The sequence below is a fragment of the Dipodomys merriami genome, unplaced genomic scaffold, assembly GCF_024711535.1.
Source record: "Dipodomys merriami isolate MVZ:Mamm:240054 unplaced genomic scaffold, mDipMer1.0.p SCAF_6, whole genome shotgun sequence".
NCBI lineage: Eukaryota > Metazoa > Chordata > Mammalia > Rodentia > Heteromyidae > Dipodomys > Dipodomys merriami.
In genome coordinates, this window is record NW_027206179.1 from 9682228 (window position 1) to 9698627 (window position 16400).

Below are 16400 nucleotides of genomic sequence, written 5' to 3' on the forward strand. Positions count from 1 at the left end.
TAAAACTGGTACCAATTCTAAAACAGAACTAGACAAGACAACAACCAAAGGCTGAGTTGGGACTAATGGGCCCCAGTTTATCTTTATCTCTACCAGAACTCTGTGCTGTTTTCACTCAGCAAGCTGAATCCAAAGTCTCTGAGTGAGCCTGCCACGCTCACCCAGAACTTCCCTACCTCAGAAAACATAGAGCAAACAAACACACTAAAGTAAACAAGACAAACAAGTGGCCACAAAGACAAAATCAGGTCTCAGTGAGTGGGGCAACATCTCACCACCATTCACAAGTGAGACTCAAACCCACTTACCAGGGGACTCGGCCCCGGGGTCTCGGACCTCCTCTACTCACCTCCAGAGGATTTTTCTTTTAGATTCCTGCAAACATTGACCCAGGGGCTTTCCAAGGTGGAGGAGAATTCCCAGTCATCTTGGGGCAAGGGAAAGAAGTCCCTAGTGGCCGTCCCCTCAGACTGACAGGTTCTCCCTCATACTCAGACCCCCTGGACCAAGGCCCGAGGCTAAGATCATGCTAGTGTCACTTGCAGGTGGTCAGTGGCAGTTTTATCTGGCTGCGAGTTCTCCCTGCCGGCCCCTTTTAAGTTATTGTTAGATCCTCCAGGTTTTTCACCACCCATCACTCCCCTACTTCTGGATCCAGAGAGGGTGGAGGAGGTGCAGTGAAGGGTAGAAAGGGGGTCAGTTTAAAGTGTAAGTAAAAAAGAAGGAGCTAGAGAGAAGCAGATATTGAGGGGGTGTTAGCCAGTTTCCTCCAGGCTCTCGCATCAGGATGAATCTGAGAGAAGAAACATTCCAAGAATTCCAAAATACATACACAAACATTGAGAAAAAACACATTTACAGCATGCGCGTTGTAGGCTGTCAGACAGAAGGTGCCGGACTACAGACAGGCCCAAATGTCTGCACTAGTGCATAGTTTACCCTGATGGGGATCCGGGGGATGTCTCCCACCGGCCCAGTTGGCTGTCTTACAGCGCGTCCGCCAAGACTCTTGCCAACCCCAATACAGAACCTGCAGGCTACACAGATATCAGACAATTACAAAGCAGCAATGTTTTAACTTACAGGCCATTTGCATCATGGTGTCCCTGAATCCTTTTTTCCAAAAAAAAAATTTTTTTAAGTTTTAAAACTAATGGTTCCTTCCTCCGGAAACCAGGGGTATACTTCCTCAACAAAGTGAAAGAAACATTCTAACTGACTCTGTCTAACTTTCACTCCGTGAGCGTGAAGCATACCCTTGAGAGCCTGCACGTATAACGTGCGGCTGTTTCCTTGCCCCATAATTTCTTACTCCCGACTATACTATCACCCGCTCTTTTTCCGGACGCATCCTCTTACCTTAGAGGGGTCCTCTGCCTTGATCCCAGGTTTTCAGGGTCCCTGTTCAGGCACCACTTGCCGGAACCAGCCAGCAACAAAAGGGTCTCCTGATTTAGGGGGCGAGGACAGAAAAATAAAGACATAAGACAAAAGATGGGGTCGGGAGGTCTGCAGCTCAAGACTGCAGCCCCGTTTATTTTTAACTCTCCTTATTTATACTATTAGAAGTCAAGAGGTAACCTAAGGTCACCATAGTGCAGAAAAGCAAGGAAAATTTTAATAAAAACAAGGGTGCAGAAAGAAACAAGACAAAGTCAACTGATAGAAAGTAAAACAAATTCTACAGACATAGCAAGGCAAACCCGGACACCGGGTGTTATTCATGAAAGCCAGTTCCTTGTACATGCCTTCAAGTGCGCACAAGGGACAAGATGACCTTGGAGTTTTACTGTCGGCTCCCAACACCACATTACTGCCAAAGGTTTAAATCAACTCAAATAGCTTAGGTGAGGAATATGTAAGATTCTTTAAGTGCATGATCATATTGTCTGTAAAGAAGGATAGAATTACTTTTTAGCTTTTTCTCTGACAGCTTTTGGGATTGAACTCTAATTTTCATCCAGTGTGTTCTGTTAGGATTAAAGGGAGAGAGAACAATTTTTTAAATTTGCACAGGTTTGCTTTGTTACCTAACATTTGGCCTATTTTGAAGGATTGCCATGGGCTGCGGAGAAAAATATATATTCTAATGCTGTTGGGTAAGAGTCTGTAGATGTGTGTTCAATCTACTTGGTTGATTTAGTTTATAGTTCTAAGGTCGCTTTGGTGAGTTTTGCCTAGTTAATATACTCAGAGATAAGAGTAATAAGTTGAAGTCTCCAGTTATCAATGTGTTTTGACTATGTGTATTTTTAAATCAAGTACTATGTGTTTGATGAATTTGAGTGCCCCAGCCTTTGAAGATATTCAGAATTGTCATATCTTTTGTATAGTTTGTTATTTGTTTAGTTCGTGTAGTATAATCAGTGTATAGTATATACAGTATAATTGGAATATATAGTATATACTATAAAATTCATATATATATATATCAAAATACAGTATAATTGTATAGTTCTCTTTATTAGTATGTAATGATCTTGTTTCTCTTTCTTTACTGATTTTAATTTGAAGTCTATTTTAGCATATTAGGATATTAGGATTGGTACTCTATCCTCTTTATTCCAAACTATCAATTGGAGAATGCTCTGTCAGCAAGTTTTGTCTTGTGTAAGGAACAGATGGACAGATCTTGCTTTTGGATCCAAGTAGTCAGTCTATGTCTTTAATTGGAGAGTTAAGTCCATAAATATTGAGGGTTAGAACTGAGGGGTGTCTGGTAATACCTGCTATGCTATTTCCAGCTTTAGGGGTTGTGAGTTTTTCCTGTTCTTAAATAAGTAAGGATCTTAAAAAAGTAAGGATCTCTCTTCAGTGTGCTAGAGATCAGGGCTGCTCTGCATTGCAGTTTCTAGGGGAATTGCCTAAGTTGGGATGCCTTTAGAGGAAGAGCCTTATTCCCAAATTGTGATTTGACCCTTCTTGATACTGGAGCTACATTCAGCTGCTACCAGAAGTGATGCTGTGTAGGAAATGTAATAGGGGAGGTAATAGTTTTTAGCCTTCTTTCCTGTGTAGAGGTGAGTTCTGGTGTTCCCAGGTGCCTCCATGGAGGCATGTGTTCCCTATGTGTGTTGCTGTCTGCTGGTGGGAGTTCTCATCAGAGTTTGGGAGTTGAATTTTGTTGGCACAGGTGCAGATCATAGAGTTGTTTTCCCAGTTGATTCCCTGGCTACATGTAGCATTGCTACCCCCTGGCAGGAGTTTGGGAGAGATTTTGGAGTTGTAGTTTCCTGGCAGAGAGGCAGAGCTAAGTCTCAGGGGACTCCCCTAGTAGTGAATGACAAACAGTATGGGGAAAGAGTTTGGTTTCTTGCCCTCTTTAAATATGCTCCCTCCTCCTTAGGCAGGGGATTCAGTCAGGGCATTTCAGATAACCACAAGGAGCTGGTCGTCCAGGGATGGTCCCAGATGAGGATTTACCGTTTTTGGAGCCTGTTCTGAGCTGGCAAGAGCAGTCTTCATGAGGGGCCTCTGTGTCTGAATGTGGCAATCTCAATCTCCTCTTCATCCCCGCCCCCCATACACACACACTGGTCCTGTGATTTCTCTCCCTTCCACTGTGTTGTGGCAGCTGCAGCAGCCTCTCAGTAGGGGTCCTCAAAGCTGATTTCAGATCTGACCTGTGTTTCCTCTTTGTGTTCCTAGGGTTACTGCAGTGTGGTGTGATTTCTTCAGCATTACACTGGTCTTCTGTTTAAGGTGTGGCATTTCAGGCATGTCCTTCTGAGTCTCCCAGGGCTGCCTGGGGAGGCAAGGGGCCTAGGCTGCAGATGCTCAGCAGGAGTCTGCATGCTGTCTTGATGTTTTCTGCTTTTGTGTTTCTGCCAGGAGATTTCTTCTTTATTAGAATGAGTCTCTGTAACAGAGGGACCCATCAGCTGCATTGGACATTGACCAAAATGAACTAAGCAACTCAATGGCAGCAATGGGAAGGAGGGAACAAGTGGGAAAGAGGGAACAGCTGATGCTATACAAAACAAAGAAATGTACATATCACCCAATGTGGAAGAAATAACTGTATCGCAAAGATCATAGAACTCATAAATGTTATAGACCGTGATAGACAATTTGCACCAGGAAAGTTAGAATGTGTTTGTGACTTTAACTGAGTATCACAATCCCATAATGCTGTGAAATTTGGGGAATTATGTAACCACTAAATCACAATAAAAAATTAGGAAAAAAAAAAAAAGAATGAGTCTCAGGCTGGGAAGGTGGCTCAGTGGTAGAGCGCTTGCTTTGCACGCTAGAGCCCCTGGGTTCGATTCCTCAGCACCACATAAGCAGGGGAAAAAAAGATGGAAGTAGTGCTTTGGCTCAAGTGGTAGAGTGATAGCCTTGAGCTGAAGAGCTGAAGGACAGCACCCAGACCCAGAGTTCAGGCCCCAGGACCGGAGCCAAAAAATATATATATATATACATACATATATATATATATATATATATATATATATATATATATATATATAGAATGAGTCTCTCTGTAAAGTTTGATTGGAGTGCAGCTCTTAAGGTGACATATGTGCTGGTAAGCTAAGTGTCTGTTTCAGCAGATGCATAGGGAGTTGACTTGTGATGATGCACCTTCTTCCCGAAAATGTCAGGTCTGTCTTTGAAGTGCAATCATTAGGGTATTGACTTGAGATTTTCTGATGTTGATATAAGCACGTGCAGACATGAATTGTCCTGAGAACTGCCTTGTTGTGTGCCACATTTGATATTTTATGTATTCTTTTCCATTGAATCCCAAAAACAATTAAATTTCATTTCTTTTACCTGAAAAACCTACTGAAGACTATGCAATGAATTCTTCAGTTTCCATGAGCAAGTATTTTCTGTGATTGGTGTTGCTGTTGCACTCACTTTTATTGAATTCACAGAATACAGGATATACAGCCTTGTATATTTTTATTTTTCTTTTGGACTGGAAAACTTACGTTAGTATTGCTTGTAGGAAAGGTCTAGTGGAGATACAATCGCTTACCTGTGCTTCTTTGGGAATATTTTTATTCTTCCTTCATTTCTAATGGTATCTTTGCTAGATAAAATAATTTTGTTTGATAATTATTTTTTAATCTTCTGTACTATAATGATCTCCTGCCCTGTTCTTCTGACTTATATGGAATCTGCTGAAGAGTAAGCTTTTAGAAAAATGGGGGCACACCTATATAATATGGGTCCCATTTCTATTATACTTTTGAGAACCTTCCCTGAATATACATTTCAAGTGTGAGTGCTTCATCATAAGACAGCTTGCTATAATGTCATAGTCAAAAGTCTGATTATCCTTTCATGTTTAGGTCATTGAATTCTTCTCTACATTGAATTCTTCTCTACATTTGTTTTGTTTTTTTTTTCAAAATACTTTTGTCAACTTTTATCAAACCTTTTCCATACATTCTTGCTTTTTCATTCATAAATATATATGTGTTTAATTATAATTTTCCTCAACCTCACTATACTTTCCTGTTTAGAATACTTCACAAAAAATTATAGGCTTTCTTTGTGATCATTTCATATGTACCTACAGTATATGTTGACTAAGGTAATCCTTTCATTAATATTTCAAATGTGTCTTCATTGTTTCCTCTTAAACAATGCCAGTTAATTTCACTAATGTCTTTAGGATACATACAAGTGAATGGAGGCACTTGAACATGTGAACACACAAATACACACACAAACACACACAAAAGACACCAGAAAAAGGAAAAATACTTTGAGCCTATTTATTTTGCTCTCTTGGCCTCTTTTCAGTTTTTCACTCTAACTATATTGGGAAGAGAGTAATGATCACTGCATTTTTACCATGGGGGCCTTGGAACTGGGATTTGAATGTAAAGTTGTTTACAATTCTCTCTTCAACTCTCATATTGTGGGTTCTTCTCTACTTAATGAGTTCCTTGGAATTGGATGCATCCCTTTTGTTTTGTTACACAAATAAAAATAAAAATCCCTCACCAGATATTAGAGCTCTGGTTCTGCTGGTTATTGCAGTAAGAGCTGTTCAGTATGCTGGGTATATGAGCACAGCTTGCTACAGGATAGTTCACAAATAACACTTTGCTTCTGAAAGTAGCACTCAAATTGAACATTGATTGATTAGCCCAACCTGCCATATAAACACATAATATCTGGTGACAGAAATGAACCCAAAGACATATATCCATCTAATCTTCTATAAGGGAGATTAAAAAAATAGAATCAAAGAAAGACAACCTCTTCAGAAAATGGTGCTGGCAAAATTAATTAAACACTTGTACAAAACTAAAGCTAGATCCTCATATATCACTCTACACCACAATTAAGGCCAAATGGATCAAAGACCTTGGAGTCAAAGCAGAATCCTTGAAAATATTACAGAATGGAATAGGAGAAATCCTAGATCTCCTTGGGACAGGCCAAAATTTTCTTAATAGAGTCCCAGAAAGACAACAAATCAAAGAAAGGTTAGACAAATAGGTTTGCATGAAGCTGCAGAGCTCCTGTATGACAAAGGACATACCTAGCAAGATCAATAGAAGATCCAGGGATTGGGAGAAGATCTTCACTAGTCATAAAATGGACAGAGGTGTCATATCTAAAATATACTTGGAACTCAAAAAAATAAATCCCCCAACAACAAATCCTCAAAGAAACAACACCCAATAAACAACTGGGCTAAAGATTTCAGAGAAACTTTTCTGAAGAGGAAATAAGAATAGCCAATAGACACAGGAAGATATGCTCAACCTCTCTAGCCATAAAAGAAATGAAAGTCAAAACAAAGTTCATTTTTCGACATAACGTCTTGTACATCTCATTGTTGCAATGGGTCCACCTGTATCCCTATTTAAACAATCTGTTTTTTTCCCTTCCCCTCCACAAATTATACCAACATCAAATACAGTGAAAACAGGGGTTATACCATGGGGAAAGAACATACAAAGCAACCAAGAAATCATCTTATAAATATGTTGGAAACAATCCCAAGAAAGAGAAAACATTTGAGTCCTTCACTTGGGGTTCATTTCGTCTAACATCGACTTATCTGAACGTTTCTGCTTGTCTCAGACATATACTAGATATTGCAAATAAGGGAACCCATTGGACCTATGTATCTTTGGGCCTGGCTTACTTCATTTAGTATAATTTTTCCAACTCTCTCCATTTCCTAACAAATGGGGCAATGTCATTCTTTCTGATGGAGGCATAGAATTCCATTGTGTATATATACCACATTTTCTTGATCAATTCATCTACTGAGGGGCATCTGGGTTGTTTCCATATCTTAGCTATGGTAAATAATGCTGCAATAAACATAGTTGTGCTGGTAGCTTTAGTATGGTCTTGTTTGTGATCATTTGGATAAATGCCCAAAAGTCGGATTGCTGGGTCGTAGGAGAACTCTACGTGGAGTCTTTTGAGGAACCTCCACACTAATTTCAAAGTGGTTGAAGAAGCTTACACCAACAATGCAGTAGGGTTCCCTTCTGTTCACATCCCCTCCAGCATTGACATACCACCTCAACCTAGATAGAATGGCTGTAACCAGAAATAATAAGAGCAGATGCTGGAGGGCATCTTGACAGAAGGGAACCTTACCACATTGTTGGTGGGAATGTAAACTTGTTCAACCACTTTGGAAAGTAGTATGGAGATTCCTCAAAAGACTCCACATAGAGCACCCCTATGCCCAAGCAATCCCACTTATTGGCATTTACCCAAATGATCACAAACAAGACCATAATAAAGCTACCAGCACAACTGTGTTTATTGGAGCATTGTTTACCATAGTGAAGATATAGAACCAACCCAGATGCCCCTGCGTAGATGAATGGATCAAGAAAATGTGGTATATATACACAATGGAATTCTATTCTCCATCAGAAAGAATGACATTGCCCCATTTGTTAGAAAATGGAAACACTTCGAAAAAATTATATTAATTAAAGTAAGCTAGGCTCAAAGAAATATAGGTCCAATGCTTTCCCTTATTTGCAATAACTAGTACATATACTCTGAGACAAACAGAAAAGGTCATATAAGATGATGTTAACTTTAATTAACCACAAAGTAAGGACACAAGAAGTTTTTCACTTCTTGCTGTTGTTTCTAATGTATTTATAAAGTACAACTTGGTTTTTTGTTGCTTTGTATGTCCCTCCCCCACTGTATAACCCCTGTTTTCACTGTATTTGATGATCATATAATTTGTGGAAAGGAAGGGAAAAACAAATTGTTTAAACAGGGATACAGGTTGACCCACTGCAACAATGAGATGTAGAAGATGCTTTCCAAAAAATGAAATTTTCAATATTGGCTGGGAGTGGAGGGGATTTGTGGAGATGGTAGGGAAGAGATGGTAAGGGGTAAACAAATGAGGAGACAACAATTCTCGAAAAGGAATGGACTCATTGCCATGCTCATGTAACTGTAACTTGTCCTCCGTACAGTATTCTCACAATAAAAATCTTATTAAAAGTTAAAGTGGGTGACAAAAACACAAGATTTATTTTTCAAACAGGTGTAGCTAGTTGCCCTAAGATAAAGGCAACAGAATATTTCCTTTCTCATAAAAATCTATTCTACCAGATTTTGGCTGTAGTGAAGGTTTGGTGGTGGTGGGGAAGCAAGCTCTCTCTCTCTATCTACTTAACTGAGTTTCTGAATCGTATTCATGACAAATGCCCTTCATGTCTTCATCTAATTCTCTGTACAACCATAACACATTACATTCATATTCCATCCCAATTGGGGTAATAATTTAAACAATTCCTTGGCAAAGAAGCAAATATTTACTATACTAAAGTCATAAGTTTTTAATAATCCTCCTATATGTCTATGCCAATTATGCAGGTTTGTGTTCAAGAACTATCAGTTTGTGTTGGCTTTGGCTTTTGCTATTGAGGAGATCAACAAAAACCCTGATTTTTTAAGTAACTGGACCCTGGGATTTGACGTCTATGATGTTCAATTCAGAGATTGGACAATGCTTAAGAATCCCTTCATCTGGCTTTTTGGGAAGTACAAGATTCCAAACTACTCCTGTATGAAAGACAGCAGGTCTATAGCAGTACTTACAGGACCATTAGGATTCACATCTGACAAAATTGAAACATTGCTGGGACTCTACAGATTTCCACAGGTAAGAATGGTGGTGTCAAAAGTTATAAAAACATCTAGTTTGATGTCATTTCAGGTGTTAGAAGAGAATGATAGGAGAGAGACCGGATTTATAAACCTATGAAATTTTGTGGTATCAAAGAATAAGTACTTACAGATATGTATAGATATATATCCACTGTTTGAAAAAGGATATGGAAAAGTTAGAGAAGACAAATAGATAATTTATTGTTGCAAGCCTATCAATAATCTCCTTTGAAAGAATGAGTGAATGTAAAATGAATTGGCACTGTGAATATATTAAGCAGAGTACTAATGGTCCACACCAGTAATTCTAGCAATAAAGGAAACTTGTATCTAGAATTAACCAGCAACAAGCTGGTAGACCAAAATGTTGGCTCAAGTGGTACACCAGTCTTGAGAGAAAAATCCAACAAAGTGCATGAGGACATGAGTTTGTGCCCCTCTACAGGCATGTATATGCACAATCATACATACACACAAACACACACACAAAAACACACACACAAGATATTATGTTAAATGAAGTAAGCCAGGCTCAGATTGAGATGGGGAAATGTGTTCTCTCATATGGGAGAGCTAGATCTAAAATATGAACATGTAACACACACATAGCTCTCTCTCTCTGTGTGTGTGTGTGTGTGTGTGTGTGTGTGTGTGTGTGTGTGTGTATAATCAACCTGAATAAAGCATGGTATATATACAGGTAGAACTCGATGCTATCCTTTTCTTATCTACTGACAGTACAATAATAAACACCATAAACCTGAAGCATAACTGAGAAGGGTAAGTGTTGAGGGAAAACATGAGAGGAATAGGGAATAGATGGGATGGAATACACAGAACACTCACTGTACATATGTGAAAATGGAATTAGTGAGTTGGTGGGGTTGATATAGATGGGAGGAGCTTATGGAAATAGTGACAAAGATCAAGAGACATTTTACAATTTATATGTTATACAACTCCTCAAAAACAATTAAAACATTTTTTCAAAAACTAAAATGAAATCTACCTTCCACCTACTTCAACTGCTTCTTCACATATATAAAGATTCAAATTTGCTGGATGGCAATGCTCTAATTCATAAAGCAACCAATTTCCTTTCCCTTTAGCTTACTTTTGGGGCATTTTCTCATGCCTTGAGTGACCATCACAAGTTTCCTGCTCTCTATCAGATGGCTCCAAAGGACACATCGATAGTGAAAGCCATGATCTCCTTAATGCTTCACTTCAGCTGGAACTGGGTGGGACTATTGAACTTAGAAGATGAGAATGGTTTGTGGTCTCTTGCTGAATTGAAAGAAGAGATGGCCAAGAACAGAGTTTGTGTAGCCTATGAGCTAGTGATCTCAAGCCAATCAATATCACATATACTCCAAGCCATGGCAGTTTATAATGATATAAATAAATCTTCAGCAAATGTCCACATCATACATGGTGATAATGGTTTACTAAGAGCTTTAATCGTGTGCATTGAGCAACTTTTAATAAAAGGCAAGGTTTTCATTATGAACTCACAGTGGGATTTCACCATGAAAAGGAAATATTTCATGGTAGGCTCATTACATGTACCTCTCATTTTTTTACACCATCAAAAAGATGTTTCTGGATTCACAGATTTTGTCAAGGCAGTTAATCCTTCCAAATACCCAGAAGACATTTTCCTTGCTAGGATATGGTTTCTGTCTTTTAATTGCTCAAATCCTCAGTCTGACTGTGTGACATGGGACAACTGTCCTCATGATGCCTCTTTGGATTGGTTGCCTGGGCGTGTTTTTGACATGACTATGTCTGGACACAGTTACAATATATACAATGCTGTGTACGCTGTGGCCAAGGCTCTCCACGAGATGCTTCTTCATCAGACAGAACTTCAAATAATGGGAAATAGAAAAGGGACACTGCCTTCCCCTGCACAGGTAATTTCATCTATGTGGATGGCACATACTATGAGCAGAGGCACTTCCTAGAAGGTGTGTTATTCTCTGAAGTTGAATGTTTCAACTATTTTTGCAAGTCTCAAGCTTTTAAGCCCAGTCTGGTTTAAATTGTCATACTCATATCTCAGCCTCCTGAGTAACTGGGATGACAGGTGTGAGTAACCAGTAATCAGCTTATAAATTCATTTACTTATAAATAACCACAACGTGCCCATAGCTAATCTTTTGAAAACTAAATTAGGATTATCCCTATACATTTCTTCAGGAATACCAAAGGATGACATGCTGAACAGAATTTTCCATATTTTTCATATGAGCTCTAGATTCCCTCAACTTTGGTAATAAAAATGGAACATTCTCAAATTATAGACATTAATAAAAATAGAGTTTCTGATAAACTGTAGCAGTGCAACTGAGAATTGTCTCATTTGTGGCTATATAGTATAGGTTTCTCTTGAACAAAGGCTTGTACTCCTTTTCTGAGTGACCAGGATTCAGAAAATTACTTTTATTCCTCCTTAGATTGTTTAGACAGATACTTCAATCATTCTCGGTGCTATTCTTGAATTCAGAATTGCCTTTAGGTAATGAGTAGCATTTCTTAATTAAGATTTTCTGTCTTATCTTTGGGATGTACTTCACCATAATATGATGTCTCCCTTCAGTTGCTCCATTTTCTGAAGAACATCCAGTTTCACAATTCTGTTGGACATCAAGTGATTTTGGATGAGAAAAGTAACTTAGAGCCAGACTATGACATTCTGAACATTTGGAATTTTCCAGAAGGTCTTGAACTTGAGGTGAGAGTAGGAAAGTTTTCTCCCAATGCTCTATGCGGTAATCAACTGTCTTTATCTGAAGATATGGTAGAGTGGGCAACTGGAAATACAGAGGTGAGTTGGGTCTAGTCCTAATAATTTTATCAACACACAAATAAACAAAAGTCACCCTTTACATTTACACTTGACTGAGTATCAAAAACTTTCTCCCATAAACCTACCTACTCAGATATTTGAGATCTGAATATCATGATTTAAAAGTCAGCTCAAACAAGAAGGTCTGTGAGTCTGTTGTCTCCAATTAACCAACAAAATCTGGAATTTGAGCTGTGACTGAGTAATGCCATAATAACTTTGAGCAAAAAATTCTCAAGGCCAGTACCTAGACATTGGGTTCAAGCCCAGAATGGGAACTAAAAATATTACATGTGTTCCTAATTTTTGATTCAGAATATTGTCAGGTTATACTTTACTATTTCCTACACTGGGATAAAGTACCTGACACATAAATTTATGGGCTCCGAACCTTTATTGGGTTCCATTATGTAGAGTTTTCATTCAATGGTTTTAGGCATCCTTGGTGAAAGGAATGACTGAATATGCCATTATGAAGATTCATTCTTCATCACCACTGGAAACCTAAGAGGAAAATATGATGGGCCTATAAAAGGGAGGTCATCCACCAGGCTTTTCCCCTTGTCGCAGATAAGTAGGAGACAACATGTAATGACATGAGTTTAAGAAAATTCTGTAGGGTTATAAATGACAACTTATTTCCTCACCACAGGGTTCACCCTTTCAAAGATCCCATACTGTTCTATAGTTCAACGGGCTAGCACATAAGTCTTTAGAAATCATGGGATATGGAGTCTATAACACAATTCAATTTATCGACTGCACTTAGCTACATAGCAACATTATGCTGAATAACCAATTCTTTCCAACAATGGGTTTTTGGAGTTTTAGCTATGAAAGTTTGAAGAGTTATGGACAGATACCTGATTTTCCTCAGACTCCTCGCTCTGTCTGCAGTGAGCCTTGTGGTCCTGGATTTAGGAAATCTCCTCAGGAAGGAAAGGCTGCCTGTTGCTTTAATTGTACCCCTTGCCCACAGAATGAGATTGCTAATATGACAGGTAAGTCTGAGACTCTCTTCAGTTTTCCTCAACCAAACAAGTCAATGCAAAACTTGTACATTGTGATTGCAGACCCCTTTTTCCTTTTCTCTGTTAATAATTTAATTTTGAGGGGCTGGGAAGGTGGCTCGGTGGTAGAGTGCTTGATTTGCAGGCATGAGGCCCTGGGTTTGATTCCTGGGTTGATTCCTCAGCACCACATGAGCAGAACAAAAGCCAGAAGTGGTGCTGTGGCTCAAATGATAGAGCACTAGCATTGACCTGAAGAGCTGAGGGACAGTGCCCAGGCCCAGAGTTCAGACCACACAACTGGCCAAATAATAATAATAATAATAATAATAATAATTTGACAAGTGGTGGTACTGTTAGGTGAAATGTGACAGTTCATGAGCTTGAATTGCATATTTCAGTAATATTTTCTACTCTATTGCAGCAGGCAAACATAGCTCCAGAAATCCCATTTATCACTAAGAGTTAAGACAAGTATAAACCCTAAGATGAAAGTAAACATGTCTTATTGGACAGTGCTCACCTTTTTATTCACACAGGAAACATAGATCTTGCATATATTTATTTCTCTCTGCCCAGCACTGTTCATGGCACAGAAATAGTACTCGGAAAGGTGGATTTTTTTTTTTCAGTCCAGTCTTGGGGCCTGAACTCTGGGCCTGCAAGCTGTCCCTCAGCTTTTCAGCTCAAGGCTAGCACTCTACCACTTGAGCCACAGCACCGCTTCCGGCTTTTTTCTTTTTGCTTATGTGGTGCTGAAGAATCGAATCTAGGGCCTCAGGCATGCAAGGCAAGCGCTCTTCCACTGAGCCACCTTCCCAGCCCCTCAAAAAGGTGGATTGAGTTTAAGAAGTGAGCATGACTATAAAGGGCCCAAGAAGGTTTTCTCTCTTCCTATTCCTTCACAGATGAGTTGGACAGAAAAATAGGATGAGATAAATTCAGGAATGTGCAATTGGGATAAAATTAATGTTTTACAAAGACATGTAATTAAGTGTCACCCATAGTATTTATTGTGGATTGCACGAACAGGTAATAAATGTTAAGCCGTGTAGGAAATTGTTGTTAGGACATGAGAATGACCCAAAGTGCTCATTATCAATACATATGATAATGACTGAAAGAAAAAGGAATTGAATGAAAAAGTCTGAATAAACAAGTAGATGGAAATGGGAGGAGGTTATGATTTAGAAAAGATATAAATGTGCATTAATATTTACTAATGACATGTTATCATTACATCTAAGGGAATAATTTCCTAATTTATTTGAAGTAAAAGAAGTTCAAAATAAGAACTAATGATAGCTTACACTCTTTATCAGCGATGGAGCACTGTGTGAAATGTGCACATCATCAGTATGCCAACACACAGAGAAATCAGTGCCTCCTGAGAGATGAAAGTTTCCTGGCTTTTGGAGATAATTTGGGCATGGCTCTGGCCTGCATGGGTATTTGCTTCTGTATGCTAACTGCTGCTGTTTTGGGGATATTTGTGAAACACCAAGATACTGCCATTGTCAAGGCCAATAACCGGACTCTCAGCTACATCTTGCTCATCTCCCTCATCTTCTGTTTCCTCTGTTCCTTGCTCTTCATTGGCCGTCCCAACACAGTCACCTGCATCTTGCAGCAGATCACATTTGGACTTGTCTTCACTGTGGCTGTTTCCACAGTGTTGGCCAAAACAGTGATTGTGGTCCTGGCCTTCAAGTCCATTTGTCCAGGAAGAAAAATGAGGGGATTGCTGGTATCAGGGGCTCCTAACCTCATCATCCCCATCTGTACTCTCATCCTGGTGACCCTCTGTGGACTTTGGCTGGGAACCTCTCCTCCCTTTGTGGACATAGATGCACACTCTGAACATGGTCACATCATCATCCTGTGCAACAAGGGCTCCCTCACTGCATTCTATTGTGTCCTGGGATACCTGGGCTCCCTGGCCCTGGCCAGCTTCACTGTAGCTTTTCTGGCCAGGAACCTGCCTGACACCTTCAACGAAGCTAAATTCCTGACTTTCAGCATGCTGGTGTTCTGCAGTGTGTGGCTCACCTTCCTGCCTGTCTACCACAGTGCCAAGGGGAAGATCATGGTGGCTGTGGAGGTCTTCTCCATCTTGGCCTCTGGTGCAGGGCTCCTAGGCTGCATTTTTGTCCCCAAATGTTACAATATATTATTAATGCCCAATAGAAATTCTCTGCATGGCTTTAGGGAAAAACATCAACATAGTAGGAAAAATTAGCTTTCTTATGAAGAATATCCTATGTTTGATTATGGTACAGAGTCATTTTCCATTGTTTTATTACATTGTAATGTGGATTTTAACTTCAGTGAATAAGGGTATTTTTCTCATTTTTCTTTTTTTTCATTTTTTATTGCACAGAGGGGTTAAAGTTAAATGAATAGAGTAATGAACACATTTCATAGCAAGTGTTGTTACCTCCTCCTTTATTTTTCCCCTACCAAAACTTCCCTCCCTGTTTCCACAACTCATCCTACTACTCCCCACCCCAACATTGTAACATTCATTTTCAATATAGGGTCCTGTACATCTTGTCCTCACAATGGGTCAGCCTGCATCCCCATTTAAGCATTCTGCAATATCTCTTCCACTCCCCAAATTACAAAAATATATATACAAGGTACAGAATACCAGCAATAAATCCAGTGAAAACAGGGGTTATACCATAGGGGAAAAACATACAATAAATAGAAAGAAAAGGATCACATAGTGCATTGTATCTACATTAAACACACTAGCATGTAAGGAAAAAAACCTCTTATGTCCCTGTCTTTGGGTTTATTTTGCTTAACATTATCTCATGTGGTTGTATGTACATACTTTTGACTTTCTCTGCTTGTCCTAGACATGTACTAGTCACTGTAAACAAGAGAAACCAGGTGACCTATGTTTCTTTGGGCTTGGATTGCTTCACTTAATATAATTTTTTCCAAGTCTTTCCATTTCTTAACAAAAGAGGCAATATCATTCTTTCTGCTGGAGGCATAGAATTCATTTTTTTTTCTTGATTCATTCATCTACTGAGCCCATATGGATTGGGTCCATATCTTAGCTATGGTAAATAATGCTTCGATAAGTATGCTTGTGCTGGTAGTTTTGGTATGACTTTCTTTACAGTTTTTTGGGTAAATGCCCAAAAGTGTGATATGTAGGTCATGTGGAATCTTTTGAGGAACCTTCATACTGCTTTCCAAAGTCATTTAACAAGTTTACACTCCCACCAACAATGCAGTAGGGTTCCCTTTTGGTCACATCAACTCTAGCATCTGTTGTTACAGGATTTCTTGACTATACCCATTCTAGCTGGGGTGAAATAGAATCTCAACATTATCTTGATTTGCATTTCTATTATGGCTAGAGAGGTCCAGCATTTCTTCATTTGTCT

The 16400-nt window shown here is 39.2% G+C and overlaps 1 protein-coding gene across 1 annotated transcript; it reads left to right on the forward strand.

Moving 5' to 3' along the window:
• The first annotated feature begins 3048 nt into the window (after positions 1-3048).
• On the forward strand, positions 3049-15235 carry LOC138814279 (vomeronasal type-2 receptor 116-like). The gene is made up of 7 exons (XM_070003284.1): positions 3049-3290; positions 3649-3702; positions 8842-9130; positions 10245-11051; positions 11738-11965; positions 12864-12987; positions 14319-15235. The coding sequence occupies exons 1-7, from the start codon at positions 3049-3051 to the stop codon at positions 15233-15235; spliced, it is 2661 nt and encodes an 886-aa protein (XP_069859385.1).
• The last annotated feature ends 1165 nt before the right edge of the window (positions 15236-16400 follow it).

Bases quoted from the DNA above. Each gene is read 5' to 3' on its own strand.
- LOC138814279 (XM_070003284.1), top strand. From the start codon at position 3,049: ATGGAGGCATGTGTTCCCTATGTGTGTTGCTGTCTGCTGGTGGGAGTT. The intron at 3,291-3,648 runs GTATGGGGAAAG...TTGTGTTCCTAG, and splicing joins CTAGTAGTGAATGACAAACA to GGTTACTGCAGTGTGGTGTG. The intron at 9,131-10,244 runs GTAAGAATGGTG...CTTTCCCTTTAG, and splicing joins GACTCTACAGATTTCCACAG to CTTACTTTTGGGGCATTTTC.